Raw genomic sequence first — 26,701 nt, forward strand, 5'->3', positions numbered from 1 at the left:
GCTGGGAGGGCTCTGGGGTCCTCTGCTTGATGGTGACGGTGGTGCTCACACCTCAGATGTGCACAGCTCAGCAAGCCCAGCCTGCGGAAGCCACACTGGACCTGACACGGGAACCGCGCCTGGGCCTCACCTAGGCTCTCACCTCTTTCCTCCACCAGATTCCCCCGCCTCAAGATGAGGTCGTCTGGTGACTGCTTCCACCCTCCAAGGCACTGAGCAGAGTGAATTATTCCGCTGATTTGGAATTTATGTCAAAAGAGAGAACTCAGAGACACCCTAGCAGAGGCCTGTGCGGCAGTCCTCCCGGGACCTCTTAAATGCACAGAAAGGTGTTTCTGAGAAGCAAGCGCCCTGTCCGTGCACGTGCGCAGCCGCCCGCACAGGCGCACTCTTCCTGCGGGAAAGGTCGCGTCGCTGTGACCCTGGCACGCAGCCCTCTGCTGTGTCACTCTGCTTCCCGGTGGTGCTGAGGTACACAGAAGCCTGGAAACGAAGCTGCTGGCTGAACCCTGGCACCAGGTGCCAGCCGGGCCTCCTATGTCACCCCTGAGAGCTTCCTGGCGCTGTGATTTCATGGTCTAAAATAACCGGAGGAAAACCGGGTCTCTGAGGCCTTTGCTGGAGGAACCCAGCCCTGCCCCTGTTGCCAGAGGACAGCTGCAGACACTCAGCCGAGCCTCCACGGTGCTGGTCGCCGATGGAGTTGCTGCCGGAGGGTGATGAAAGCGCTGTCCTGTCTCCCACCCTCAACTGGTGATGCACCCACCTGCATCTCAAAAGTCAACAAATCCACGGGCGTGGACTCACTTTGGAGAGAGCACGGGAGGGGACGTGGGCCAGAGGAGGGTGGTGCGCTGCCGAGGGGCGCCCAGGGCGACATGGGTGGGGTTGCCTGTAGCTGCTGCTGCCCGCGCCTGTGCCCACCCGCCCACGCGGCTCCGATCTGGCTCACTGGAGTCCTTGGAGGGGCGTGGTGGCGGGGTGTCCCGCGTGTCACCGGGTGCCCATGGCGGTGCAGCCCATAGCTGGCTTTCTCCATCCAGCCTGTGCGGCCATGCTGGGTGACCCTGTCACCGGCTGTCCCCACTGGCCCGAGCACGAGCCACATGGAATCTGGAGTCTCACCCTGTGTCTGTGGTTCAGATGAAGTGCGCACAGTGTCTCCTTGGAGAACAGGCCGCTGTGAGGGCCCTGCACGTCTCCAAGTCAGGACCGGAGGTAAATTTGTCCGACCTGGTGAGGAGGAGGAGGCCGCCTGGGAGGAGGACGACGACAAGGGGACTAAGCACACACAAACGCAGAGCAGTGGCTTGTTTTCAGCTGTGATTCAGAAAGCCCCCTTGAAAAGCACCTCAGGACGTCTCTTTGCACCTGAGCCTAACTCAAACGTCCCTGGGTCACTTTCCACGGCAGCAGCCCCGCACGCTCATGGACACGGCTCCCTAGGTCATGTTTGTAAACGCCAGCTCCTGTGTGAATTTATGTACAGAAAACCCAGCAAGACTTCATATTTGAAATAAGATGTCCCAGAAAATCTAGGGGCTGTGGTTCAAGCACATACACATCAGCATTTCCTTTAATCCAATCACGGTTTGCAGTATGTTGCCAGCTGCCCGCCTGTGCCTGACAGCCCTGGCGCACCCTCCATACCTTGGCCAGGAGATGTGGAGTCTCTGCCATCACTCACGGCCAAGGAGACAGGGACGAAGAACTGACAGCAAAGTGGGTTGGGTGTGTGTAGCACCCTGGCCTCAGGCTGGACGCTGGGCATGGGTCTGCCTGGGCAGCTGGGGGCGCTGAGGCTGCTGCAGACAGGTGCCCATGAGGTGGCGGACCAGCTCTGGCCAGCCAGACACAGCACTCTGGGGTTAGAACATGTTTGTAGCCAGGTGGTGCAGGGCCTCCGTCCACCAAGGCAGGCAGCCTCTCTGGAGGCCCCAGTGGGGTTCTTGGAGAGGTTGTTTTCAATGTGGCCATTTGTCTCCTAGTCCTGTCAGGGCTCCTGGTGTCTCCCCTTCGGTGGTTTGCACATGGGAGTAGTCATGACCTTGGATATCCTGGTGCTGCGTGTGCTGCAGGCTGGTGTCAGACCAGCTGAGAGTTACTCAGGAGTTCTGAACAAGACGGCAAACCCTCACAAGGCCGCACAAATGCTCCTGATTGGAATTTCCTATAAGCTGGGCATAGTGACACACGCCTGAAAGCTGAGCATGCTGGAAGCCGAGGCAGGAGGAGCTCAGGTTCAAGGCCAGTCTAGACAACTTTGTGACTTAGGGAGATGCTGTCAAAAAATAAAAAGGGGCTGGGGATGTAGCTCAGTATGAAGGGCCTGGGGTCAGCCCCAGCAGTGCACACACACAGTTCCTGTCGTGTAAACGGTCCTCCCTGGGGTCCAGGGAGTGTGGAGCCTGGCCACCCGGCAGACCGTGATGGCACCGTCTGGGGAGAGGCCACCAGGCCAGGCTCTCCAGGTGGCAGCCCCACCAAAAACCTTTTCACTCCCGTGGGCCCCAGCTGTCCCCTGGCCCCCGGGAACTCTGGTCAGCCTGTGTGTGACCAACACGAGGTGCAGTGGGTCTGGAACCATGGTCGCAGGATGGAGCAGCCCCTTCCAGATGTGGGCTGAGCAGCCTCAAGGACGGGAGGAGTCCGGACGGAGGCTTTAGGCAGTGCAGCCCAGGACCACACTCTTTAAAAAGTGCTCACGTCACAATGACGCCTGATGCCCCAAACTGGGTATTTTTCCTTTAAAATATGGATGGTTTCTAAATTTGTTTGCTCCTTTCCGGAAAAGCCGACCTCCGCTGGCATGGGCGCCCATGTGGGGCACTCGCTGTTCTTGTGGACGGGATGGTAGTGGCTTCTCTCCTGTGCGCACCAGTGAGGCCTCCATACTCATGGGCTCCACGGTTGTAGATTCAGTTCACGTGGATTGGAAGTATTTGCAGAAAACTGTGGGCACAGGCCACGCACAAACATCCTCCTTCCCGTCGCTTCCTGACGGACACGGCTAGTGATCTTCACACACATTCACACACTCAGACTCAGTGTTCTGAGTAACCAGAACTGCTCTGATGACAGGAGGACACAGGCAGCCACGCGACCAGCCCATCGTCCTCTACCAGGACCAGAGCAGCCAGGTCAGCCATCTGTGCGTGGGGTGGTCCTGGAGCCAGTCCTCTCCTGTATGGGGACAACTGCATACTTAGCTCTGAAATTTTAAAATGTAAGTCAGAGGGCCAGGGATGTAGCTCAGTGGCAGAAGCGCCTGCCTGGCAAATGCAAGGTCCTGAGTTCGATTCCTGGTACCAAAAAAAATGTAAGTCAGGTTTTCAGAAATAAAAATCCTAAGACGCATGCTGTGTCTGTCAGGGAAGAGTTCCACCGCGAGGGAAGTAGTCTGTTAGGGGACAGGACAGCCCATCCCATACTGGATGTCCAGGCTTTGCTCTGACTGTGCCCAGCAGGCCAGGGACTGGCACTGGGAGGTCAGTGCCCGAGCTCAGAGGGCGCGTGGCCCGGGGGCTGGAGAGGCCTTGAGGTCTGGGGGCCAAAGCCTGGGAGTCACATATGGCTCCTTCCGCCTCCCCTTGGCCTCGTCATGGCCACGCTGCCCTGCTGAAGAAGTGTGACACCAGGCTCCTCCTCCCTCCCAGCCTCTCTCTGGACACCACAATGGCCACAGGACTTGTCATGACCCTGTGGTGGGCAGCAGCGAGCTGCTCAGTAAAACCTGCTACTTGTGACATGGCACTTGGAGGAATGGGGTCCCCATCCATGTCTACTCAGCATGTAGGGACGTGGCCACAGACTGGGAGGGACGGCATCCCTGTCCACATCCAGTCAGAACCTAGCTTCATGCCACTGTATTGGTGAGGGCGGAGTCCCTACCACATCCTGTGAGAATCGGGGGATGTGGGCACTATACTGGGGAGGACACTGGCAGCCCACGCATGTCTAGTAACAACTTGCGGGGGGATTTCATTTAGGGAAACTGTCTTTGCTGATGTTGCCAGGGAAGATGAGGTCACCACAGCTAGGATGGGCCCCATGACTAATGACCAGTGTCTCTGAAGGGGGAAATCTGGACATGGAAGCAGACACTGTGGGGAGGAGGCCATGTGATAACTGGGGCAGAGGCCAGCGAGATGCAGAGGGGTGCTGCCTAGGGAACTGGGAACCGCGGCACCACCGGAGCTGGGCAGAGCCTGGTAGCTCTTCCCTCCAGCGCCCAGGGGGACCAGCTCTCCACACCTCCGTCAGGACTCCTGGCCTCCCGAGCCGAGCGAGCACAAACCCTGTCCTCCTAAGCCACCTGCTGTGTCACTGGCGCAGGTGTGCATGGCCTTTCTCCACCAGCTCTGCGTCACAGCGGCCCTCAGGCCATTTCACTACTGCTGACAAAGCACAGCTGTTGCCTGCACTGGCTCAGGCCAACACCCCAAAGCTGAGGACGTTTTGCTGGTCGTTTCTACAGTGCATCTCGAGGTCCGCGGTCAAGGCTGGTTGAAGGCATTAGTCCAGATGGTGAGAAGGGGCTTAGCTCTGCTGTCTGCCACCAACAACTTCGTGTTTCAAATCGAGTTTTCTTCCTGAAGATACTTACCCACTTCTGTGGACTTGGAAGATTCCGGCCTCTGCTGAGTGCATGCCTTGCGTTTGGGTGTTTAAGGATGTCTGTCTGGGGCTGGGCCATCAGTCAGTGCAGAAGAACAGGCTGGAAGGATGCTGACATCTGCAGATGCAGGACTGGGAGGGGGCTCTCCCCGCCGCGCTCTGCAGTTTGCTGGGCCAGCTGTGCACCTGCTGGCTGTGCTGTGTAAGGAGCACCCCCGATGTGACCAGGTGTGAGCACAGCATCCCACCACAGGGGTGTGGGGGAGGGGCGAGGCCAGCTTCTGCGGTCAGACCTCCTTGGGGACTTTGCTGCTAAGGGCGCAGGGACATCCCAGCCTGACACTGTGTTTCCAGGAGCTGTTGCATCCTGACCGAGGCGTCTCACTGGTCCGGTACTACCCCTCAGGCCAACATTTTCTCTGTTGATATCGCTTCGAGATATTTCCTTTGTATTCCAAGAATGTGCTCCTTGAGAGCTCTCTAAAAGACACAGTGAGCTGTGGGCAAGGCTGGAAGGAGCGACCTGCAGCCACTGCGCTGTCTAGGTACTCAGGCAGAAAGAGGGGCCTCGCTTGGATGCGGGTTTGGGTGCAGGGCCACGCATGGGACGTGGGTACAGTGTGCTCCGTGACCACGTGTGCTCACAGGGGGAACTGCAACCTTCACAGTGGAGGGCCCTTGTGCCTGGGCCGAGGGCTCCAGGCCAGGGCTTCGGGCTCCGCGGTGAGACTTCAGTGGCGCGAAGAGCCAGGTGCACTAAGAGTAGGCTGTGATGTCAACACGTCGAAAGCTTCAGCTTCCTCTCCCGGCCCGGTCTCTCTCGGGACTCACCTGGGAAACCCTGGCCCTGCCTGATGCCCAGAAAGCCCAGCCTGACGGTTCTCCGGCACAGAGACCAGTGTCCTTCCCTTCTGGGAGGGGCGAGAGAGGGTGGACAGCAAAGTTGGGATGGGAGATGTGATCGCACTGGCTGACCTGTGCCATCTACTTACTGTCATGAGTTTCCAAAGGAGAAGACGGGGCCACCTCTGCGGTCTAAGCAGCCCAGCGGCAGCGCGACCTCACGTGGCTGTCGCCACACCCGCCGGGTCACTGCCTCTGTGTCTGCCCTGGGACATAGCAAGCCCGAGTGAGGCGGAGGCCACGCCCACTGCTGGGGAGCACACACGCTGCCCAGGACACGGAGCCACTGTGCAGCTTTGTCTTGAGGTTCGCTGGGGGTGATGCAGAACTCTGCTCTGATTTAGGGACTGTTAGCAGCCTCAGTGTCAATGGCTGCGGCTGCTGACCCAGGCTGTGCTGGACGGGGCACTCCTCGGAGGAGGGGAAGCTGTATGTCAGCACCATCTTTACCTTCCTGAGGCCGAAGCAACAGGCGTGAGGCACATCAGAATAAAATACAGCAGTGTAAACGCGTTCACTGCACGCCCTCACACTGTGTAAAGTGACACTGTGGCGTGAAAAGCAAAGATCTTTAAAGCATTCAGCATCTCAGAGGGGGTTTTTCTACTCAAACTTGAAGACAGAAAGATCAGCGATGATGATATTAATGGATGTCTAAGTTCTGGGATCCCATGACATTGATGAGCACCTGGAACAAGTTTGAACTGGCTCAGGCCAGGGATGTAGCTCAGCGGCGCAGCGCCTGCCTGGCAAGCGTGAGGCCCTGAGTTCGATTCCCGGTACCAAAAAAGAAAATAGTAAAAGGAAAGACCAAAAAAAAAAAAGCCCCTTAAGTTTAAACTGGCTTAATGGAATTCAAGGAGCAGTCCTGGCCAATCTATTAAGATTTTATTTTTATAAAAAGTAGATGGTAAAGAAGACTCACCTGCCAGAAGTCAGCCACCGTGGCGGGCAGCGGTCCTTGGGTGGTGATGTATGCAGGGTTCCTAGGGTCATGGTCCATCTGCAGAGACAAGATGGCCGTGATGGGGTAAGCTGTGTGGCCGGGGACGCCAGAGAGGAGCCCGGCTGAGGAGGACAAGGGTGGCAGGACCAGCAGGGCACCAGGGGCACCACAGCCACATGCAGGGACCCAGTGCAGGCACCATACCTGTGTGCTGGGCCTGAGCCTGGGCCACAGGCAGGATGAGTCCCAAGGCCTGACACCGAGCTTCTAACAGTGGCATCAACAGAAACATAGCCCCCGGGAGCCCCGTGTGTGTCAGGGGCTGATGGTCTACATGGCCTACGCAGCAGCACTGTCAAAGGGGCCAGAGCTCGGCTGCATGGCCTCCAGTACCCCAGGCTTTGGGCCCACCTGCTAAAGTGAGCGCCCTCCAAGAGGTATGCAGAGGTCTGCAGAGGCATGGGCACCTGGGGCCCAGGGACAAGCTTGGCATGTCTGAGGGGCTCAGTCAGGTACCAGGGCCTGCCTGGGCCATGCTTGGGGTGAATGCATGTGGTCATGGGCCAGCCTCAAGGGCCACCCTCCATCCGGCCCTGCCAAGCAGCTCTGGATTGGGGTGACATGCCTCATGCATATGAGGACTTCCAGCGGGGACTCCAGGCTGGCAGACCTGAATTACAATGTGATAGTCAAAGCCTGGTGACACAGGGACAAAGTACAAAGAACATAAGGACAAAGCTTGAGAGGCCAGTGGGATGGAAGCCACTGCAGAGAGTGTCATGCCTGGGCTGCCTGGTCACCCTGCAAAGGACAGGGCACCTGCCTCTCTGTCCCCATGTCACAGTCACCTGAAAGCTCTCCTCACTCCAACAGAGGCCCCATGACCCACTGCAGGCAGGAGGCCACGGGACCTTGCCGGGCAGACAGTGCCTGCTCAGATATCCGCCCTCCCCACACGTATGAGGACACAGTCAAACGACAGACACGGGATGCTCTGAGGTTAAAGATTTTCCAGTGGTGAGACATGAAAGTGTTTTAACCATATGTAAAATCCTTTGTCCCTTTAAAACACTTGGCCGCCATCAAGCTGGAGGCCATGGGGACACACAAGGACGCCCTTGATGAGGTGTGGGAGCAGGTGTGAGTCACCCCTGCCCAACACAGCACGCGCTAGCAGGGGCAGCAGAAAAGCTCCATCCACCTAATTCGGGGGTTTGTAACTGAAACTGGGCCTTGTTTGGAAATTCACCTTCACGCACACAATAGGGGTAAAATTATTCTTCCCCTCGAAAGCCCCAAGTAAAATACTGCAGTAGAAAAACGCTTGGCAGAAAGAAGGAGTTTGTTTAGAATGTGCCCTTGCTGGGGGACAGCTATTTTTGGGGACCCTGTGCCCTCCCTGCGGGTGGATGCACCCGAGAAGGGGCACACCCTGCCTGTTGTGCTTCCTTGCCCTGAGCAGCATGTTTAGAAACTGTTCACGCTGGCAGGTCAGGTGCCTTCCAAACGAGAAATGCGTGATTCAGAGCGAGTCGGAGGGCCTGGGGATTTAGCGCAGTGGCACAGTGCCTGCCTGGCAAGCGCAGGGTCTTGAGTTCCATTCCCGGTACCAGAGAAAAACAAACAAACAAACAAAAAACAGAGTGACAGTAGGGACAGGGTTTCCGGAAGGCGGCATGCCAGCTTCTGGGATGGGTCTTAGCTGCTGAGATTTAGAAATTCCTCCACCCCGCCACCACCTCAACACCCCCAAGGTAAACAAACGAAGCAAGGCCTTGGGAGGGGACGGCGGGCAGGGGTCTGCCCTTGGCCTCCTCCTCCTGCTCCTAAGCTACCCTCTGCTGGGGTGTCCCTCTCAGCCACACTCCCTGGATAGTGTGGGGTTGGGTGGGGTGCAGAGCCCTGCTGTAGCCCCGTGTGAGGCAGAGCAGCAGACGCTCTGCACTGACAGAGGCCTCCTGGTAGTCGCTTGTCACTGCAGGATCACAGTGCAGGGGAGTGGCCGGTCCACAGCACTGCCGTCTCCAGGGAGGCTCCGGCAGGCCTTCCGCAGCAGGCGCAGCTCTGCTGTCTTCCTGTGCCTCTCAGGTGCCCTGATCGCATGTTCTGTCTGCCCCTGCCTCCGCTGCCTTCCGTCTCTCTGTGATGGGCTTTCTCTCTGGGTGGTGCTGCGTCCCATACACCAACACCGTGACCACGGAGAGTCAGTGCAGTGCGGGCCCTGCTGCCTGTAAAGTGGGGGTGTCACGGAGGGGTGTCGGACATCACCTCTAGGTGCCTGGCAGCTCCGGGCATGTGTGCCCGTGCCTGTGGGCTGGCCTCCACATACACGCGTGTCTTGCAGTGAAATCCTTGGACTCGGTGTTCTGGGCGCCAGGCCTGTGTCCTCAGCCCGCCTCTCCCTGTGAACCGCTGTGCAGCGAAGGGCGGCCCCAGGAGCCAGTCCTTACTAAGGGCTTCTGCAGGTCATGGATAGTCCAGTGTGACTGATCCTACGTGACTTCACAGTGACTGATGGCCAGAGGACACCGGGGCTAGGTGCAACAGTATAATTTTGCTTGAGCAATTTTTTTTTTTAGAAAAACGAAAACCATTAACCTGTGTTGACACCATTGTCCCTTGGTGGACCGACCTCAGGAAGGGTCCCTTCTGAATGCAGGGTCTGGGATCTGCCATCAGCGGTGGGGTGACAGTCCTTACATGAGGTGACTGGCTGTTCAGCTCATGTGACAAACCCCAGCAGCAGCTTCCCCAATCTTCCAAGGCAAGTGGATGATTCCAGAGACGGAGCATTCAACCTTCCTAGACCACAGACCTTGTCCCAAAGCCCAGTACTCATGGGGACAGAGGCCCACTTGCGGCCCCTGGAGGTGCCTCTGTAGGGTGTGCGTTTCCACACCTGGCAAAGTTCACCAACGATTTCTTCAAAACAGACTTGAGCTGGGTTAACAGGTTGGGTTAACAGGTCAGGTGCCAAGAGTGGTGTCTGCCAGGGCCTCCATTCCAGAAGCCAGCGGGAGAGACACCGACGCCCCTAGCACGAGTCGTTTCATATTTATTCCTGAGCTGAGACTTCCTGAGCACAGCACTGAGAGGAAACCATCATCATACACGCAGACGCTTGGCTGCAAACAGCCCCTGAGAACCAAGGGTCACCCTCACACTGCCGGCCAGTCTCTCAGGAGCCTCAGGCCACCTTGCTGCCGTCCTTTGCTGAGGAAGGAGCTCCCTGTCCGTGCTTGGCTCAGGGGCATGCATTTGAACGAAAACAGTGAACAATCTCTCACCTTCAGTTAGTCACCTTCAGTGAGCCACCTGCAGTGAGCTTGTTTTCAGGGCCCACGAGGACCGTCAGGCCTGGGCCTGGTCATTAGCTCTTGTGCCATTGGTGCCCCAGCTGGCGAGTGACGATCCCCGGCCCAGCAGCCTCCTCGGGAGTAACTCAGCTGAGTCCTGAGAGAAGCCGATGGGTTTCTCTCTCGGACACCCAGCAAAGGAGCAGAGCTCCCCCCTGCTTTCATGACCTCTGATTTAAAAGCAAAGATTGCACGTTATTTACTACTGGGTGGCTTCCCTGAAATTTAATGAGCACTAAGTACAAATATGACAGATGTAATTATCGTAGCTTCATTCTGCACAGCCAGGGATGTGTGCTGTAATTGCACGCTTTCCATTCTGCAGCGGCTGGAAGGTCATTATCACCCGGCCTGCAGTTATTTCACAGGGAAGAGGCACGGTGGGTTTTCACTTCATTCCTACAGCTCAAATTTGACCAAAAAAAATAGCACTGCGGTGTAAAGAAGAAACGGAAGAGGCACCGCAAAATTACTCCTCTGTCCTGCGCCAGCTTCTGCCCTACGTCCAGGGGAGGGAGGCCGTTCTGGACTTGCACTGGGGAGGGGGCTGCTGCACAGACACTGGGCAGAGATCCACCTCCCCATGCCCCGCCCAGCAGCCAGAGTGCGGCCGCTGCACCTCACGTGTGCCATGGAGCCGAGCAGCGGGACACCTCCACCACCGCGCAGACTCCTGCTGCTGGGATGCGAAGGTGACAGCTTTGCTGTTCACTCTGGCCGTGAAGTCTGGTGTGTTCCAGGAAAAGGGGACGACCGCTGTAATAAGAAAGTGGCATTTCTTTTTCTTCCCTTTGGTCGTTGTTTCTTTGGAGCTGGGAGTTAAACCTGGGGCTTTGCTTATGCTAGAAATGTGCTCTACCACTGAGGTACAACCCAGCCCTTTCAGACAGTGCTGAGTGGCCGTGACTGTCACCTGCCAGTCAGAGACCAGTCCAGGGACTACAGGCCTTGTTCCCAAGGAACGGGGCCTTGGGAATGGTTTGTGAATCATGAACTGGCTCAGTGCACAAGGTGCTGGCTGCTTCTGGATGGGTCTTGTGGAGAAGGACTGCTGATCAGTGCCAGGTGAGAACATCCAGGGCAGATGGATGCATCTGTGGCCACTTCTGCAGGGTGAGGAGATCATCCTCACGGCCCAGGTCGGAGCAGGTGGGTGGAGACCGCGTACCCAGGCCCCGCTCCCTGTGCTGAGCGTGCTCTCCTGTGGCCATGACGCATCAGAGAAGTGTGCCGCAGCCGAGGATGCGCTGCCGTCCGAAGCCCTGTTCTCACCAACAGCCGCTGACCCAAAGGCCAGAGGGCTGGGGGCCCTGTGGGCAGGCTGTGACCCTGGAGATGAGCTGAATGCTCTGGACCTCGCCGGGACAGTGCGCCCTGCAGGCTGAGTCTGAGCAGCCGCGTGGAGTGGGAAACGCTGCAGCGCTGGTCACAGACCCTGCTGAGTCGCGGCTTTCCTGCCTGGTGTCACCAAGGGTCAGCCGGGGCCTCCAGAACCCTGGCTCTGGACCCCACAGTCCCCCTCTTCCTGCCTGCCCTTGCTGCAGCTCACTTGGGAGAACAGGCTGGTCCCCGCCAAGGAGCCCCAGGACCTGGCGGCTCTGCTGCTCATCCTGCCCTTCTCCACCCACTCTACTGGCTCCGACTGCCCCTCTGCAGCTGCCTGCTGCCCCTGAGCTCGGCATGGGGCGAGCACTGAGGCGAGGCCCACGGTCAGAGGTCTCCCTGGGGGCCGGGAGGGCCCCGTGGAAGTCAGGGATGTCTGAACCGGGGAAGCCACCGTGACACTGTCTCCAGATGCAGGGCCCCATGTGCAGTCCTTGAAGCCACAGCACCAAATGCTGGCTCACGTTTTCTGAAAGGGGTCCTGGCCACTGGAGAACTGGAGCAGAAGACCCTGCAGCTCTGAGCTGGCTGGCAGGTCGTCACACTCACAGGGTGGGTTTGGGGCTGGAATTTTGTTGCCCTGGAACACAACAGGAATAAGTAAGCAGCTCCAGGAAGGGCGCTGCCGCCCAGCCTGAATGTCCCCGGGGCATGGGCTCCTCACCACCACGGACATTCGGGCCGGACCTTCTGCCCACTCTGAGCACCAGGCCCACTCTGCCCTTGCGGCCTGCCTGAGAGGGGGCAGGAGGGCTGGGACACTGCAGCCAGGCCCTGCAGGGCGCCTCCTCACGATGGCCGCTCCTGGCGGTACTCACGATGGGGCTGGCGTTGATGTAGTCCGAGTTGCCGTGGCTGTTCTCGGCCTTCAGCAGGATCCGAGAGTGGTCATCTGCAAGCAACACAAGAGCAGGTCACCGGGGCTCAGGCAGCCCTGCACCCACAGAGAGGGTGTGCGAGCTCTCGGCCACCCCACCTCCGTGCCCCTTCCAATGGGGTCTCCTCCTCCCCTCAGCACAAGAGGCGCAGCCAGGGCCGGGGTGTGGCCCAGTGTCTCTCCCAGGTGAAGCTCAGACATCAAGACTGGTTCCTCTGTCACTGCATTCCCCTCACAGATACCACCCCAGCACACGAGAAGTGGACATACATGCGCATAGTAACCAATAGGCCACCATCTGAAACACAAGGCTTCGTTGCTGATGAGTCGTTCCATCCCTCAGGTTACTGGACATGAGGTCTTGAGAGTGCAGATAACAAGGTGCAGGGGGGAGCATCCAGAGGAGACTCGTGAGCGTGAGACAGCTGGAACGGCGGGCACGGGAGCAGTGCCAACACAGACCCGCCCCGCGCTTGGCGCTGGGGAAGAGCAGGGTGGCCAGTGCGTGGGCCTCCTGGCTTTGGTATGCAACGAGCCCTCCGCTCACTGGGCCCCTCTCCCTGCCACCCAGGCCCTGCCGGCCGGCCTTGGTGGCAAGGCGGGGAGCGGGTGCGTGATGCCGCCCCACGAGTGCTGCGTGGGGCCCGGCCTGCTCTTCTCTCCTGAGGAGATGACGGCGCCTGTACTGGGCCTTCAGAGGCCAGAGTAGGAGCCTTGCTTTGACTCACCTGACCCCCAATTCCCACATCTCCAGCCACTTCCTGTGGAAGAAGAGGCCCTGGTCACCAGGGTGGCTTGGTAGTGAAGGCCTGGAGGCTGAGCTTTGACTTGAACCTTCACTTCTCTTTGAGATTTTCTTTTTTTTTAAAAAAACAGATTCTGGGGCTTGGGAAATGGTGTCCTATAACAGGTGAAACTCGGAAAGTTCACATGTGGGTGATGTGACCAGAGACCCTCCTGGGAGCTCTTCCTGCAGAGACAATGTTAGGCAAGACACAGCTGATCCCTCCTGTGTGTGTGTGTGTGTGTGTGTGTGTGTGTGTGTGTGGGTTGTCTCCAAGGTGTGTGAGGGGCTCCGAAGTCACCCTAGCAGCTTTTATTGCCCTGGTACCGAGGCTTGAACCCAGGGCCTGTGTGTGCTGGACAGCTGCTCAGCCCCAGCCCATGGCTTTCGCGAAGGCAAGAGTAACAATCCCAGAGTCCCAGGTCCTCAACGGCTTCTTCCTGTGCACATTTACTCCTCAGAGGGTGCGAAGTGGCAGTGACAAGAATTGGAAATAAAATTCACAGGACAAAATTGGTCGGCTCTAGCTTTCCAACGTGCTACACATACTGCCTCCAAAATTAGAGTCCACAGGTTCCGTTTCTCAGGGTGGTGCTGCATGGGTCCCGCTGTACGCAGAGGGGCCCGCTGGCCTCGAGTCACACCGCCCTTAAGTCTGGGACGAAGAGTTGGGCTCTTGCCAGGTCCTGAGCGTGAGGTATTTCTAAAATGGGCAGTTTTAGGCACTTGTGCTATGGCAACTGGGGACTGCTCCTAGCTGCCCAAGAAGCTGTTAGAGAGCACCTGGGAGTAAGTGCGGGCAGGGAAGGAAAAGGCACAGCTTGCAGTCTCCTGGGTTGTGAGTGGGACGCAGCACATGCACCTCAGAAGGGCCACATGCAGGGCGGCAAGGCTGCAGCAGAGCCGGCCCCTCACAGGGGATGGTGCTACCCCGCTCTCCCGGGCTCTGTGTGCCACGGCCGGCTGCATTTTCTCACTGGAAGGCTAGGAGGTGCCCCTGAGTCGGGGAGTGTCTGTGAGGCATGGATGTGGTCTCCTAGGCCCCCGCCTGCACTGGGGACTGGAGGGACAGTGTGCTGGAGCCTGCAGTGCCCCAGTGTGGTGATGGCCACACCACAGAGCTGCTGCAGCAGCCCGGGTCCCAGCTGGGCACGAGGGCCATGAGAGCTTCAGAGCCCTGCTCCTCGGAAGGTATCTGTGGCTCTGCACCAACTCACTGCTCTTAAAATTAAATGTGATGCTGCTCTGCTTTTGGCATTGGGCCATCCTGAGGTCCCGCTGGAATCACCCCGAGCCATGATGGAAGGACCCGGTGTGCAGGAATGAGGCTCGCTGGGTGGAAACTTCGCTGCGGGGCAGGCACATCTCTGGTTGTGGTTCGTTTTTTTAAAGAGATGCCTGTGCCAAGGTGACTTTCCTGAGGACAGGCGCTGGCACGGCGGCTTTGGTAAGGTTGCCTGTGTCTGTCACGATGCTGGAGGATGGTGACCGCTGGCACGGCGGCTTTGGTAAGGTTGCCTGTGTCTGTCACGATGCTGGAGGATGGTGACCTGGCAGAACAGGGTGCTGCCCCAAGGCCAGGTGCAAGCTGGGGAAGCAAGCTGGAAGGCTGCTCCCCGAACACCTGACTTCCTGGGCTCCCTGCTCCCGGAGCACGCACCACCTGCCTCCGGAGCCACGGTGCATTTTCGGGAGGGATCCTCAGAAACCCCAGACTTTAGAGCCAGGGCAACAGAAGTCCACCCAGCTCCCTCCTCTTCCTCCAGCAAGACCCACAGGCCAAAGTCCTCCCAGGGAGGGAGGGGACAAGCAAGCGTGGAGAGCACGCCCTTGGAAGCAGCCTGGCGGCCTCCTTCCCAAGGGCCTGAAATACTTGGTGTCGGCGCCTGATCACGGACACCCAGGTTTCTCTGATGCCCTGAATTTTCTTCTATGTCATTTCTGACCCTCTGGAACCCAGAGCCACAGATTAGGATCCGGTAGACATAATTTGCCCATTCAGTTGGAGAAAGAGAGGCCCGGGAGGCCCGGCAGGGTCCCTGACCGCAGCAGACGTGGTCTCGATCCCAGCCTGCCACGCACTCTCCCGGCAGTGCTGAGGCAGCTGACTTGCGTGTCACAATCAGATTCTTCTTCCAGACACAGCCACGGTGCTGAGCTCACAGGCTGCTGTGACAGTGACATCCGGGACAGGCGGTGAGGAGCTCAGGAGGAAGCTCCAGGTCGCAGAGGACACACCTTTGGGAGCACAGGCCTTCCGGCGGGCACAGCCTACCCAGGGCACACGGTCTCTGTGGTAAATGTAAGTGGATCTTTGTGAGCAATCACGGGGGAAGCAAGTGCCCGATGTCTCCTGTGGACAGCGCCATGCTGGAGCCCCACAGAGCCCTCTGCAGCCCGGCTCAGCGGACTCAGGACTGGAGCCTGCCGTGTCCCTGAGGGAGGCAGCCTTCTACCTGTGCCTGCAGTGTGGCGCTCTCAAGATGTCTCCTGGTTCTGCTCTCCCTCATCCGAGGGAGCCGATGTGTGCAGCCCATCACCCTGGCTACTGTCAGGTGCTGTGGCCAGAGTATTGGAGTAGGGGGTCCACAGTGTGGGCTCCATGGTGCTCAAAGAGGAGCCACCCCATCCCGACAGGGCTGTGTCAGCCAGCTCTCCTGTCCCTGGACAACACGGGGACCCAAAACCCAAAGGAGGAGAGTGCAAACATGGTCTACAGTTTCAGATTTGGTCCATGATCAGCTGCTCCAAGGCTGGAGCCCCATGGTGGAAGGGTGTGGGGGAGCAGCATGGTGGTCGAGTAGCAGAACAGGGGAAGAGCACCAGGAGGAGGAGGAGGAGGCGCAGGACAGGTGCAGACCCCAAGGCCACACCATGACCCATACAGACACATCCAAGGCTGACCTACTTATCTGCTGGGTGTCCCTCACTTGAATCAAGTCAGCATCAGGATGGATGGCCACAGGGCCTCCAGCTCTCTACCTTTTCTATTGAGAGTTCGATGCAATCATTTATGCTGTGGGCACCATGTTCTTGCCTCGATGGTGCGGCTGATGGTGATGTGGACACTTCTGGCGATGGTGGCAGTTTGTCCTGGAATGTCAGGGCTGTGTGGCTTCAGGGGACTTGTGGCCTGGGATGGCGTCAGTGACCACAGCTCCTCTCTACTTTCGTGGATTCGCTGGTGGTGTGACACACTGTGAGGTGTCCACCTGAGGTCACCCACCACTGTCCTACCCCAGCCACGATGGCTTCTCCAGGTGCTGCACACAGATGAGTATGTTCTGACTTGTCGTGGTCAGGGCTCAGTGACACATCATCACACCGCCTCTACTCAGCTCTGAGACGCTGAACAGATGAGCCTGTCTGTAGATCTGAAGACATGAGGACAGTGGCAGTGTGACTCTGAGACCCCACGTGCGGACGAAGGCCTCTCCCCACTCTCTCTGCTCCTTGCTGTGATGCCTGTGACCTAGGCTCAGGAGATCATGAAGGTCAGTGTGCACAGAAGAAGGCCATGGAGCTCTGTTTGTGGCCTCCGTGGGCGGTGCTGTGACCTTGCATCTGGGCAGACGGGGACGGCTAGAGTGTCACATCAGAAAACCCTCCTGCATCCTGTGACAGTCTCAATGTGAGACCATTCCCCTCCAGGGTGTGCTGGGGAGCTGCCGAGCAAGGATGCCCTGTGTATGGCTTCCCTGCTCTGAGCCCACCAGCAGAGCTCCAGTGTGGCGACAGTGATCTAAAGGAGGAGGTCAGAGCCTTGCTCTTGTTTCTAAGGTGTCACCTGCACCCCCAACCGATCTCTGAGAAAGCAGTCCCCAAACAGGACCCTGTGTGCGGGCGGAGCACAGGGCCTGATTCTGACCACACGGAAGGAGGACTCGCAGGTGTGGCTGCATGCCAGTCAAGCAGGGATGCGTCCAGACCACCCCCAGGATGCCAGGCAAACAGGGATGCGTCCAGACCACCCCCCAGGATGTGAGCTGAGTACCTCCAAAAAGACACGTGCCCAGAACCAGGATCCAGACAGAGGTCATCGGGTTAGACCAGGTCACTGGGGTGGTGTCTTTAGCAAGAGCGATCTGGACACATAGGAAAAGACACTGAGCTGAGGAGAGAACTCTCAGACTGAAGCCACACCTTGATCGGGACATCAGCTTGGACCCGCAGAGAATGAACCTCTGGTGTGGGAGCCACCCACCTGCTGCTAGGGCGGGCAGCTTAAGCAGGGGATACGACTAGTACAGGGCGATGCGGGGAGTTGCTGTTGCTTCCCTTAGTCACCACGATGGCGGCAGGTGTGTAGGAGAAGGTGCTTATTTGCAGGAGATGTGGGCTAGAGCACTTTGATGTCTGCTGCCTGCAACTTACTTTGAAATAGTGCAGCCGAGAATAAACCAAGCCCACACACGCGTCACACAGACGCAGCACGATGACACGTGGAAGTAGCGGCACGTAGGTGGCAGGTGACCACTGACTTGCTGTCCAGCCCAGCTGGGGGCCGCGCCAAACCTCAGAAAGGGGGACCCCCAGGGGGAAGCACGGGGGATGGACCCGGCCAGCCGTCTCTGGTGAGTGGTCGATGCACAGAACAAGAGGCTGGGCACCTTCAGCTGCGGGCACAGCTCTAGCTGGCCCAGCTCTGGCTCTTTCACTTGCACCAGGGAGGTGCACCAAGGCATCAGGAGGACACTGTGAGGATGCGTAGCTGGCACTGGGTGCATGTGCTCGGGGCTGGGGACTTGAGTGCCGTAGGGGGTTCGGGGGACTGCAGACCCAGGCTCCACTCCCGGGAAGCTGGATCGCAGGCCTTGGTCAGCGTGGCGAGGCTGGGTGTGGGGCCCACAGTTGTCCCAGGCTCTGTTCTCTCATGACGTGGAGACAGGAGAAAAGTGTGCAGAATGAGAGCGGCAGCATGGGTGGGGCCCCGGCAAGTCAGGGCCCGGCGTCTCCATGGTCTTGAACAGGGGTCCACCCCAGAGACAGCGCAAGGTCCGGGCCTCTGTCACACCCACTGGCCATGGAAGGGTGCATGGTGGCCAGGGCATCCAGGCCCAGCAACAGTCCTCAGGGGAAAGACCCAGTTTCAGGGGACAGCCACCAATGTGGGCCAAGGGCCCCTGAGGAAATGCAAAGTCCACCCTCCTGCAGGAGCACCGGACGGAGGACACCCATGCGGCTCTGGGCCGGCAGGGGCTTCTGTCCTCTCTCCGGGTGGAAACCGAGGACTGATAGTGGAGGCCTCGTGGCCCAGTTAACCTGGCTTGGGATCGAGAGCTGGGCTGGCACTGCCCTTCTGACCATGATGCTTTCAGGACGTGAGAACAGCCTCCCCGTCTGTCCTGTGTCCCTGGTCTGCAGCCCTCCACCCTCTCTCAAAATACTCCTGTCACAGTTTGTGTCCTCAGCTCTCTTTCTGTTTATTCTAATACAGAACCAAAGGGTTTTTTTCTGTTTAAAACAGTGCACTAAAATAGCATCAGAGTCCTGTTCTTAATTTGAGAGGCAGACAACAAACTGTTCTTTTTTAACCATCTAAAACACCGGCCACGCATGAACACGTTAAGTGCCTCAAGCTTCTGAGATAGCATAATGGGGACCTACGAGTGCTGGCCAAGCCCCTCACGAATGGCAGCAGCCCTCTCCTCTCAGGAACGCCCCACGGAGCAGATCCCAGGCCGAGAGGGCCCCAGAGTCTCCAGTGACCCCGCTGTGGGTGTGCTGCGGCCTCAGCCCCTGGAGTTGCACGCAGGCGGGACCACATGAGCCAAGGCACAGAGGAGGGGAGGGTGGGAAGGGGCTCCCCAGGCAGGAGCGAGGACACACACAGAAACCACACCGCCCTGGAGGGAGCAGGGACAGGTTGTGGCTTTGCTCCTGGGGACAGGTGACGGTGATCTGCTGCACTCGGCCAGTGAGAGGCAGCTGCGGCAAAGAGGAATGGGAGGCTGGAGGATGCGCAGGGAGGACCTTTCCTGGGAAGTAGTAGGAACCCAAGAATGTCACGCACTGGTCCGGGTCTCAGGAGCAAATGCAAAGCACACAACAGAGCCCACTTGCTCCTGGAGACACCAGGACACGGCCGCTGAGAACAAGTGGCCCGCAGGGAACCCACCTCCTCCTGGCACCAGCTTCTGCAGGCGCCCTTGGAGCCCAAGAAAGCGTGGCCCAGGGCCTACTTTGGCCGCCCTGCAGGGCCAGCTCCACGCGCTGGCAGACAGACTGGACAGAGAGAGAGGGCCAGGGCCCCTGCTGGAGCAGGGAGGGCAGTGAGGGCGGGCAAGTGCCGGACAGCAGAGCAGGCCACAGGGTGGGTCAAATGCTCTGCTCACCCCAACACAGCCATCCAGGTGCTCCAGCCAGGCACAGGCCTTGCCGACCCCATTCACCCCAGCCCTGCCCCAGCCATGTAGACAGGACCCTGAGGGCGCTTCTGGACGGCACTCTCTCAGCTTGGACAGGGCTGGCCGAGGGCTCGGCACAGGGGATGCCCAGGGCCCTGGTCCTCCTGGCCCTGCCCAGAGGGCCTCTTTGCCTCTGACCTTGCTGCCAGCACTGCACAGGTAGTCCAGGGCCATGCAGGTCAGAGGCACACAGCAAGGACCCCAGTGCCCGACCCTGCTGTGGGTTGGCTGTCACGGGAGGGAGTGTCCCCAAGAAGAGGGTGATGATCCAATCCCGACCAGATGCAAGCTGTCTGACATGTCAGCGTCTACTGCCCAACTACTCCCAGTGCCTTGCGCTGAGCCATGTCCCCGGTCCTTTTCGTATTTTGAGACTGGGTCTGGCTAAGCTGTCCCTGCTGGGTTTGAACTTGCAGTCCTCCTGCCTCAGCCTCCCAGAGTGCTGGGGTTACAGGCGTGTGTGACCATGCCTGGCCCATCTCCTTTCTCAAGGTGTGGTGTGCTGAAAGCCTCCCCTGACCCTGCTTCCCCTCTCCCCACCAGGGCCCCCACCCCTCTGCCCAGTCCTTGCCTCGACTGAAGCTCCTCTTTGGGGACACTGCCCTCACCTGGCTCATCAGGCATTCAAAGTTATCTGTGGCTGCTGACACACAGTAGGTGCTTAATAAGCATCAGTTAGTCGATCAGTTAGAGCACAGTACTTCCCTTTGGTTTTCTTCTGAATGTAAATCCCATGAACAACAGCAGCCAGTTAGTGCTGTCCAGTGAAGAGCCCAGGCCCGTGGTTCCAGGGCTGCCATGGCTCACACACACGGTTCTGCAGCCTCCAGCTCCTTTGGGGCAGCCTCCATGTTTAGGGGGCAACTGGAGCCCTCCCCAGGCCGGACAACGGGGCTGTGAGGCCCTGGGCCTCGTGGTGCCCAGCTGGCCCACAATGGCTGCAGAGGCTGAGGCACGGGCAGGAGCCAGGACAGAGCCTCCACCTCCGCGACTGTGGTCTCCAGCGCTGCTGTGATGTGCTGGAGCTGCGGTTGACTGTGGCCTCAGAAGTGACTGGAAGTTCCTCTTTCTTTTTTTGTCTTTTTGAGACAGGGTCTCACTGTGCAGTTCAGGCTGGCCTTGAGCTCACTTTGTAGCCCAGGCTGGCCTTGAACTCACAACGATCCTCCTGCCTCAGCTTCCCTAGGGCTGGGATTACAGGCGTGCGCCACCATGCCCAGCTACTGACCGGAAGTGCCTCTCATCACTTGTGCAACACGCAGGGCCCCCTGCCCACAGCTGCTGAGGCCGTGGCCAAGGGACTTTCACATGACCTATTGTCCCTCCTGAGGTGACCATGGCATGGGTCCCTCTACACCTGGAGCTGTGTGCACGGAGAGCACTGGGGGTCCCCATGTGGATCGAAATCCCAGTGGATATGTGGGAAGAGCAGGAAGAGGGTGCCGGGCGCAGTGAGGATGCACACGGCCTCCTGACCCTGGCTCTGACACCACCTGGTCCTGGTCCTGTGGCCGTTGGTTTTGGAGCAACACCTGGCTAGGGGGCTTGTCACAGTGTTTGTAGAGACTTTCATACAGTCAGGGTATGCTATAGTGGCCGCCACCACTTCTGGCACCCAGGGTGATGGTGCAAGGCTGGGCGCCAGTCTGCCCACATGCAGTCCAGGTCAGGGGTACAGGCTGGGCCACGCAGAGACCAGCAGAGCCTGGCACTTGCCTCACGCTGCAGCTCATGGGGCCCAGCCCTGCCTGCAGGTCTCAGGTGCTGGCCAGAGGGCACTGGCTGGGGAACTGGCCAGAGGGGATGTGGTCCTACCACAAGGGGTGAGGTCTGCCACAGGGCAGAGGGGGCTCTGTAGACTGACGCTGGGTGCCCTCCCCGGCCTCCACCGCCCACCCCAGCAGATACTCGCAGGTACGTACAGGTCAGCACAGTTGGGCAGCGGTTCTTGGCTAGGTTCTCCTCCCTCTGGGCTGCAAGTGAGCTGCTAGGCTCCGCCTGGTAGGCACACAGCGCCTCCCACTCCTTCTCCAGCCGGTTCTTGTTCTGCAGGTGGTCCTCCATGTAAGCCTGCAAGGAGCAGCAATCAGGAGGGAGCACAGGGCAGGAAACACTGGGTCTCTGGATCCTGTGGTGCTTTCTGGACAGTGTGACCCCTGGCACATCCAGGTTAGAACATGCAGATGAGCCAGACACAGCTGGTGTGGGAAACGCATGAGGGTGAGAGATTCTGGGCTGGAGCAGGTGGGGTGGGCCCTGGCACAGGATGATGGCCAGGCCAGGTTACTGCACCGGGGACCCAGAGGACAATGCATGGGGCAGGGGCTCTGGGCTGGGGCTGCAAGGGCGGTGGCGCTGGTGCCTGGAAACATCCTGAGGACACTGCTTCCGTGTGAGCAGGAGGGACGTGGTGGCACAGTTCACAGGGAGGACCAGCCCTGGACATGCTAAGCACAGGTGTAAATCCCCACAGGGGAGAGCTCCTGAAGAACCGAGCTCACTCATGGGCGTCTTGTGCTCCAGTCACTTGATTTCTCCTCCTCTTGCTGACTATGAGGACCAACAGACGTGACCTGGTAAGAATCCCTCCAAATTTTCTGCTTGACAGACAGGAAGCACAGCGCTGGAGAGCAACCTTACAGTCAGAGTCGCATTAGAGCTGGGAGTAGGACTCAGTCTCCAGGACCCTTGAGGCCAGAGAGGGTGGCAGTGACACAGCCACGAGGCAGCAATTGCTCCTGCATTCTGGATGCCCAGTGTGGGCGTGTCCCCCAGCCACCCAGGACACCCATTTCACAGGAAGCCATCATCTCCCAGGGCAGTGCTGACACGCACATCCTGTACATGCCATGATGGACGCCAGCATGGGAGACGTAGGCATGCTTGCACACGCACTATCCGTGTGAAAACACAGGGATCAGACCGGGGTTTGGGAACTGTGTACCCTGGAGACAGTGAGTCACTAACCCTTGAGCTTGGTCCATCCCTCATCTGTCCCTCGCCCTGCTGGTGTCCACACAGAGTTCACTTCCTTTAACATGGGCGTACTTCTCTGACCTGCCAGGCGTCCTGCTCCTAAGGCATTGTGCACCCAGGGCTGTGCCCACGTTAAGAGGTTCTAGCACTAAAGACAAAGTCGCAACCCTTGCTGTTCCAACTGTAATGCTCCCGGCTCTTGCAGCAAACCCAGACTGCTAGAAGCACCTGGGGACAGCAAGCTCTGAACTCCCCACTACAAGGGCTCCATGTGGCCATGGCTCATCCCTTCAGGATCCATCTAGTTGACACCCAGCTGGGACTCAGGAAGCGTATCAAGGACCATGCCAGCTCTGGCATCTGCCATGGGTATTGGCACAGTCCTGTCCCCCAACACTGCCTGGGGTTTCAGGCAGTGAAACAGGCACATGTGTGTGCACACAGGAGCATGCAGAGGTGGCACTGAGGGGCCAGCTGGGGTCCACATCTCCTCACCTCTCTGCCTCTCCATGCCCCTGACATCACCACTGTCCGGGGAACCAGATGGATCCTTGCAGCCTTGGCTCCCAGAGCAGGAAGGCTGAGCAGCTGTGTGGGGCAGGAAGGGCAAGGTCCCCACTCAGACTCCACCTATGCCCTCGGAAAGCATCCCCTCCCCTCTGCTCTGACAGCGCCAGCTCCTGGCAGGTATGGCCCAGGAATCTGAGGTGTGCAGATAGTACATGGAACCCCTGCCTGGGAGGAGCCAAGGAGCTTTGGTGAGGCACACGGCAGGATGGGCATGGGGACACTGAGGTTGCCTGCTTGAAGGCTTGGCTGTCATCACTGCCCTGCATCCTGTGCCCTGGGCCGCCTAGCATGGAGCAGGCACCCCTGGAGATGGCCCATGTGGCGAAATCGGGCAAAATTCAAGGCAAAATTCAAATGGCTCCACTAGAGAATGGAAGACGCACGCTGCTCTCATCCAAGATGACCGCTGCGGAATATCAAACACCCATTCTTATTCCACAGTTTCTTGGCATAGGAAGTCCTGCACTACCTAAATTCTGGGATGACCACAGCCAGCTCGAGCCTGAGGTTGTGTAGCCCCCGAGGTTGTGTAGCCCAGGCAGGTGTGCAGCCACTTTCCTCCACCCCTGGTGAAAGATCTTGTCCTGCTGTGCTTTGGAAACTGCTCTTTTCACAAAGCCACATGGACACCTGAGCTTCTCCCTGCAAACTTCGGGACCAGCAGGTCTGGCCAGCCCAGGTGTCACCTGCAGGGGGGCTGGTGGCATCCGAGTGCCTGTGCCCTGTGCTGCTTAATCTCCCACATTTATCTTCTGCAGGGAAAGTGCAATCATGCACATTCATTCGAATTTCTAAAATCATAGCGCGAAATCTAAAGCGAGCCTCAGGCCAGCAAGCTCGGCAATGCGAGGGAAGACGTGGATGTTGATATTATTTTCCCTGAGAAGTCAGGCATCTACAGGTGAACTTGATTATATTAAGTGGAGCCAAGATGTTCACTCTGCACTCACGGCTGGGCCAGACTGTCGGCCCTGTTCTGCACACCTTGATTTGGTATGTTCCATATTTCTCTGTTAACAGTATTAGGAGCTATCACTCTTATAAAAAACTGCTGTGACTGGGCCCAGCCACATCCTCCGAATCCCCCCTCTTTTGTGGTTTGTGGGTAAGACGCCTCTCATCTGCCAGTTGTGGGAAAGCTGGCCTTTGTGGTGAAAATACACATTTTAATCAATAAAGCAAAACCAGAAAATGTCATAATCACTCAGCGTTCTTCCGGGATGTGAGCAGCCAGAGCCAGGACGGAGCTGGCGCTGGCCAGGCATCAATGGGACGTCAGTGACGCCCAGCCCACCTGCCTCAGCGTCAGCCGGGGGTGTTGGGGGACAGACACCCCCATGCTTTTATTTCACAGGGTACTGTGTGTGTGCAGGGGTGTGGGGCGCGAGAGCTTAGTTTTTTAAATGCCTGCAACTTCTTTGTCATAAAAATAGCACATGTAGAAGAGAAAAAAAAACCAAGAGAAGAATGAAAACATCGGTCTTGAATAACCTGAGCGCCCAGCGCAAACTCAAGGCTTCCCGACCCAGCCCCTCTCTGTACTCGGCCCAGCTTGCTTTCCGTTCAGAGCTGAATACCTACCACTGTCGATGCCTGGGCATTCTCAGTGCTATAGATTTTTTTGGTTAAGATGCAAAGATGCCAATAAGAGGTCTACATTTTACACAAGGAGGAACCAGAGAAAGCAACTGGTCCTTGGCTCTTGTGGCCAGCGGTAGCTGTGGGGCTTCCGCCTGGACTCTGAACATGCAGAGGCTCTGCCCTGGCTGGGTTCCCGATGTCACATCAGCCTCTTGTTTCCTTCATCACAGAGCCAGAACAGGGGCCAGCACTCTGCAGAGCACAGGATGCCTGGACCAGCAGCAGCACCGAGCTCAGAACACAGCTTTTCCTGCACACAGGTCCCTGTGGCAAGTGTGACTGCGGGTCGAGCACAGGGACAGTGCAGCAACAACCCCTGCAGCCCCTGACTTCCTGCTTCCCTGTTAAGTCAAGAGCTTCCACTTTTCACTTACAGGAAGTTGTCTCCCAGCGTATCTAAGCAACCAGCGTCCCGACCCTCGTGCTTTGGGGCCATCACTAAGTGAGGGCTCCCCCACCAGCCCGTGGCACCATGCACTCAACTGAGAACTATGGGGGTGGCGCATGTTGTGTGCGGACGCTAGACAAAGGCCCAGTTCCCACCCTGGGCGGGGTGGGCGGGAAGGCTGGGGAGTCCACCCCCCATCCCGCTCCGCCCAACGGCTGCAGTCTGAAACTCAGGAACTTATTTCTGGGGTTTTCCAGATAACATTTTCAGACCACAGTTGCCCAGAGGTGGCTGAAACCTCAGAAAGGGAGACTGGGAATGAAGGAATAAGCCCGTGTTCCTGTGAAAAGTCCGACCTTCAACAACCAGCAAGGGCCAGGCTGGTGTATACACCTGTAATCTCAGCCGCTCTGGAGGCTGAGACAGGACGATCACAGGTTCAAGCCTCGCTTGAGCAACTTAGTGCGACCCAGTCTCAAAATAAGTAAAAAAGCCTGGGTATAAAGCTTAGAAGTAGAGCACCCCTGGGTTTGATCCTAGTTCTGCAGAAAAGCACAAAACAAACACACAAACCAAACCAACCCACCAGGGGCAGGCACACTAGCCCCGTCCTCTGCCCAGGCTGTTCCCTGACTGGCTGCTTTCTGCCCCAGCCAGGCCATGCCCCCCGCCTGCTCCCTCACCCCACCTCTAGCTTTGTTCCTGGTGGTGCTGCCGCCTGGAATCCACCCTGACTCCAGGTGCAGCTGCAGCACCTGCTCTTCAGCCCTGCCCTGCACCACGCTCCTTCTTAACCACCGTCGCTCGGCCCTGGGCCGTGGCTGTGGCCTGAGCTCTCTGCAGTCCACTCTTTGCCAGGGTGTGCACTGGGTTTCAGTCCCTCAGCCCAGGCAGCGGCACACTGCATGATTCCTGCTGACCTGTGAGTAACCTGCGCTGCAGATTAAATCCCCTGTTGGGACGGGCATGCAGAGACACAGACTCTGAGTCCTCTGCAGCTTAGAAGTTCCCCAAGCCAAGGCCTCTCCTGTTTCCGTGCCTTCGTGCTTCAGGGCCGTCACGCAGAGGGTGGCTCCCAGCCCATGCCCAGCCGCAGCCTCGAGTCCGTCCAGGCCCGGGCGGGCCGTCTCCTTCAAGGCTCGCCAGTCTTCACCCTCCTGTGCACACAGCAGGACTATCCTTCGGGCCGCGGGCTGGGGACGTGCCCGTCCCGTGTGCCGACCCTGGCTTGGTGGCCCGGCCTGCGCGGAAGGCCTCTGATTAGGAGGGGCTACGATGGGCAACGTGAGATTGACAAGGCTGGGCGGGCAGCCAGGACGCTGCACCTTGGCTGAGGTATTGGGAGCACAGTGAGGAACTGAGCTCAGCACTCACGTCTGCGAGCCGGCACTGGGACTGAGGTCGTGCGTCTTGACCTTAGAGGCACAAGCCCAACACGCTTTCAGTTCTGAAGGGCTCGGCTTGGACGGACTCCTTGGGACCTGCCTGCCTGCCCTTGAACCCCGTGGAATTCTGCAACTGCTCAGAATTCTGGCTGCACCCCACAGGACAGCACCTGCCCCTCTCCCGACCTGAGGCTGACAGTTTATGTGCCGGTGCGAAACACAAGCCCAGGGCAAACTGGGGGAGGAAGTGGAGCCCCCGGTGTCAGGGGAGCGCACGGTCCACACAGGCCGAAGCTGCCTCCAGACCACCAGCGAGGCCTTGGCCTCTTCAGTGGCTGAGGATGAACTTGCATTTCCTGCCGCTCTTTTCTTCCAGGATGGTGTCATCAGCTTCCCAGAGACATTTTATAAAAGACCCGAGCTCAACCGGCAGGGCTCCAGTTTGACTTTTCCTTCTCGCCCCAACCC

The 26,701-nt window shown here is 58.4% G+C and overlaps 1 protein-coding gene across 1 annotated transcript in view; it reads right to left on the bottom strand.

Moving 5' to 3' along the window:
- Ptprn2 (protein tyrosine phosphatase, receptor type, N polypeptide 2) overlaps window positions 1-26,701 on the bottom strand; it is a 496,397-nt gene that overhangs the window by 29,405 nt on the left and 440,291 nt on the right. The window contains exons 16-18 of the mRNA XM_005414104.1: window positions 21,196-21,343; window positions 12,024-12,097; window positions 6,446-6,523 (exon numbers count right to left, since the gene is read on the bottom strand). Coding sequence (XP_005414161.1) covers window positions 6,446-6,523; window positions 12,024-12,097; window positions 21,196-21,343 — 300 coding nt within the window. The remainder of the gene's footprint in view (window positions 1-6,445; window positions 6,524-12,023; window positions 12,098-21,195; window positions 21,344-26,701) is intronic.

This window comes from Chinchilla lanigera, unplaced genomic scaffold (genome assembly GCF_000276665.1).
Source record: "Chinchilla lanigera isolate Chin_1 unplaced genomic scaffold, ChiLan1.0 scaffold00178, whole genome shotgun sequence".
NCBI classification, from domain to species: domain Eukaryota; kingdom Metazoa; phylum Chordata; class Mammalia; order Rodentia; family Chinchillidae; genus Chinchilla; species Chinchilla lanigera.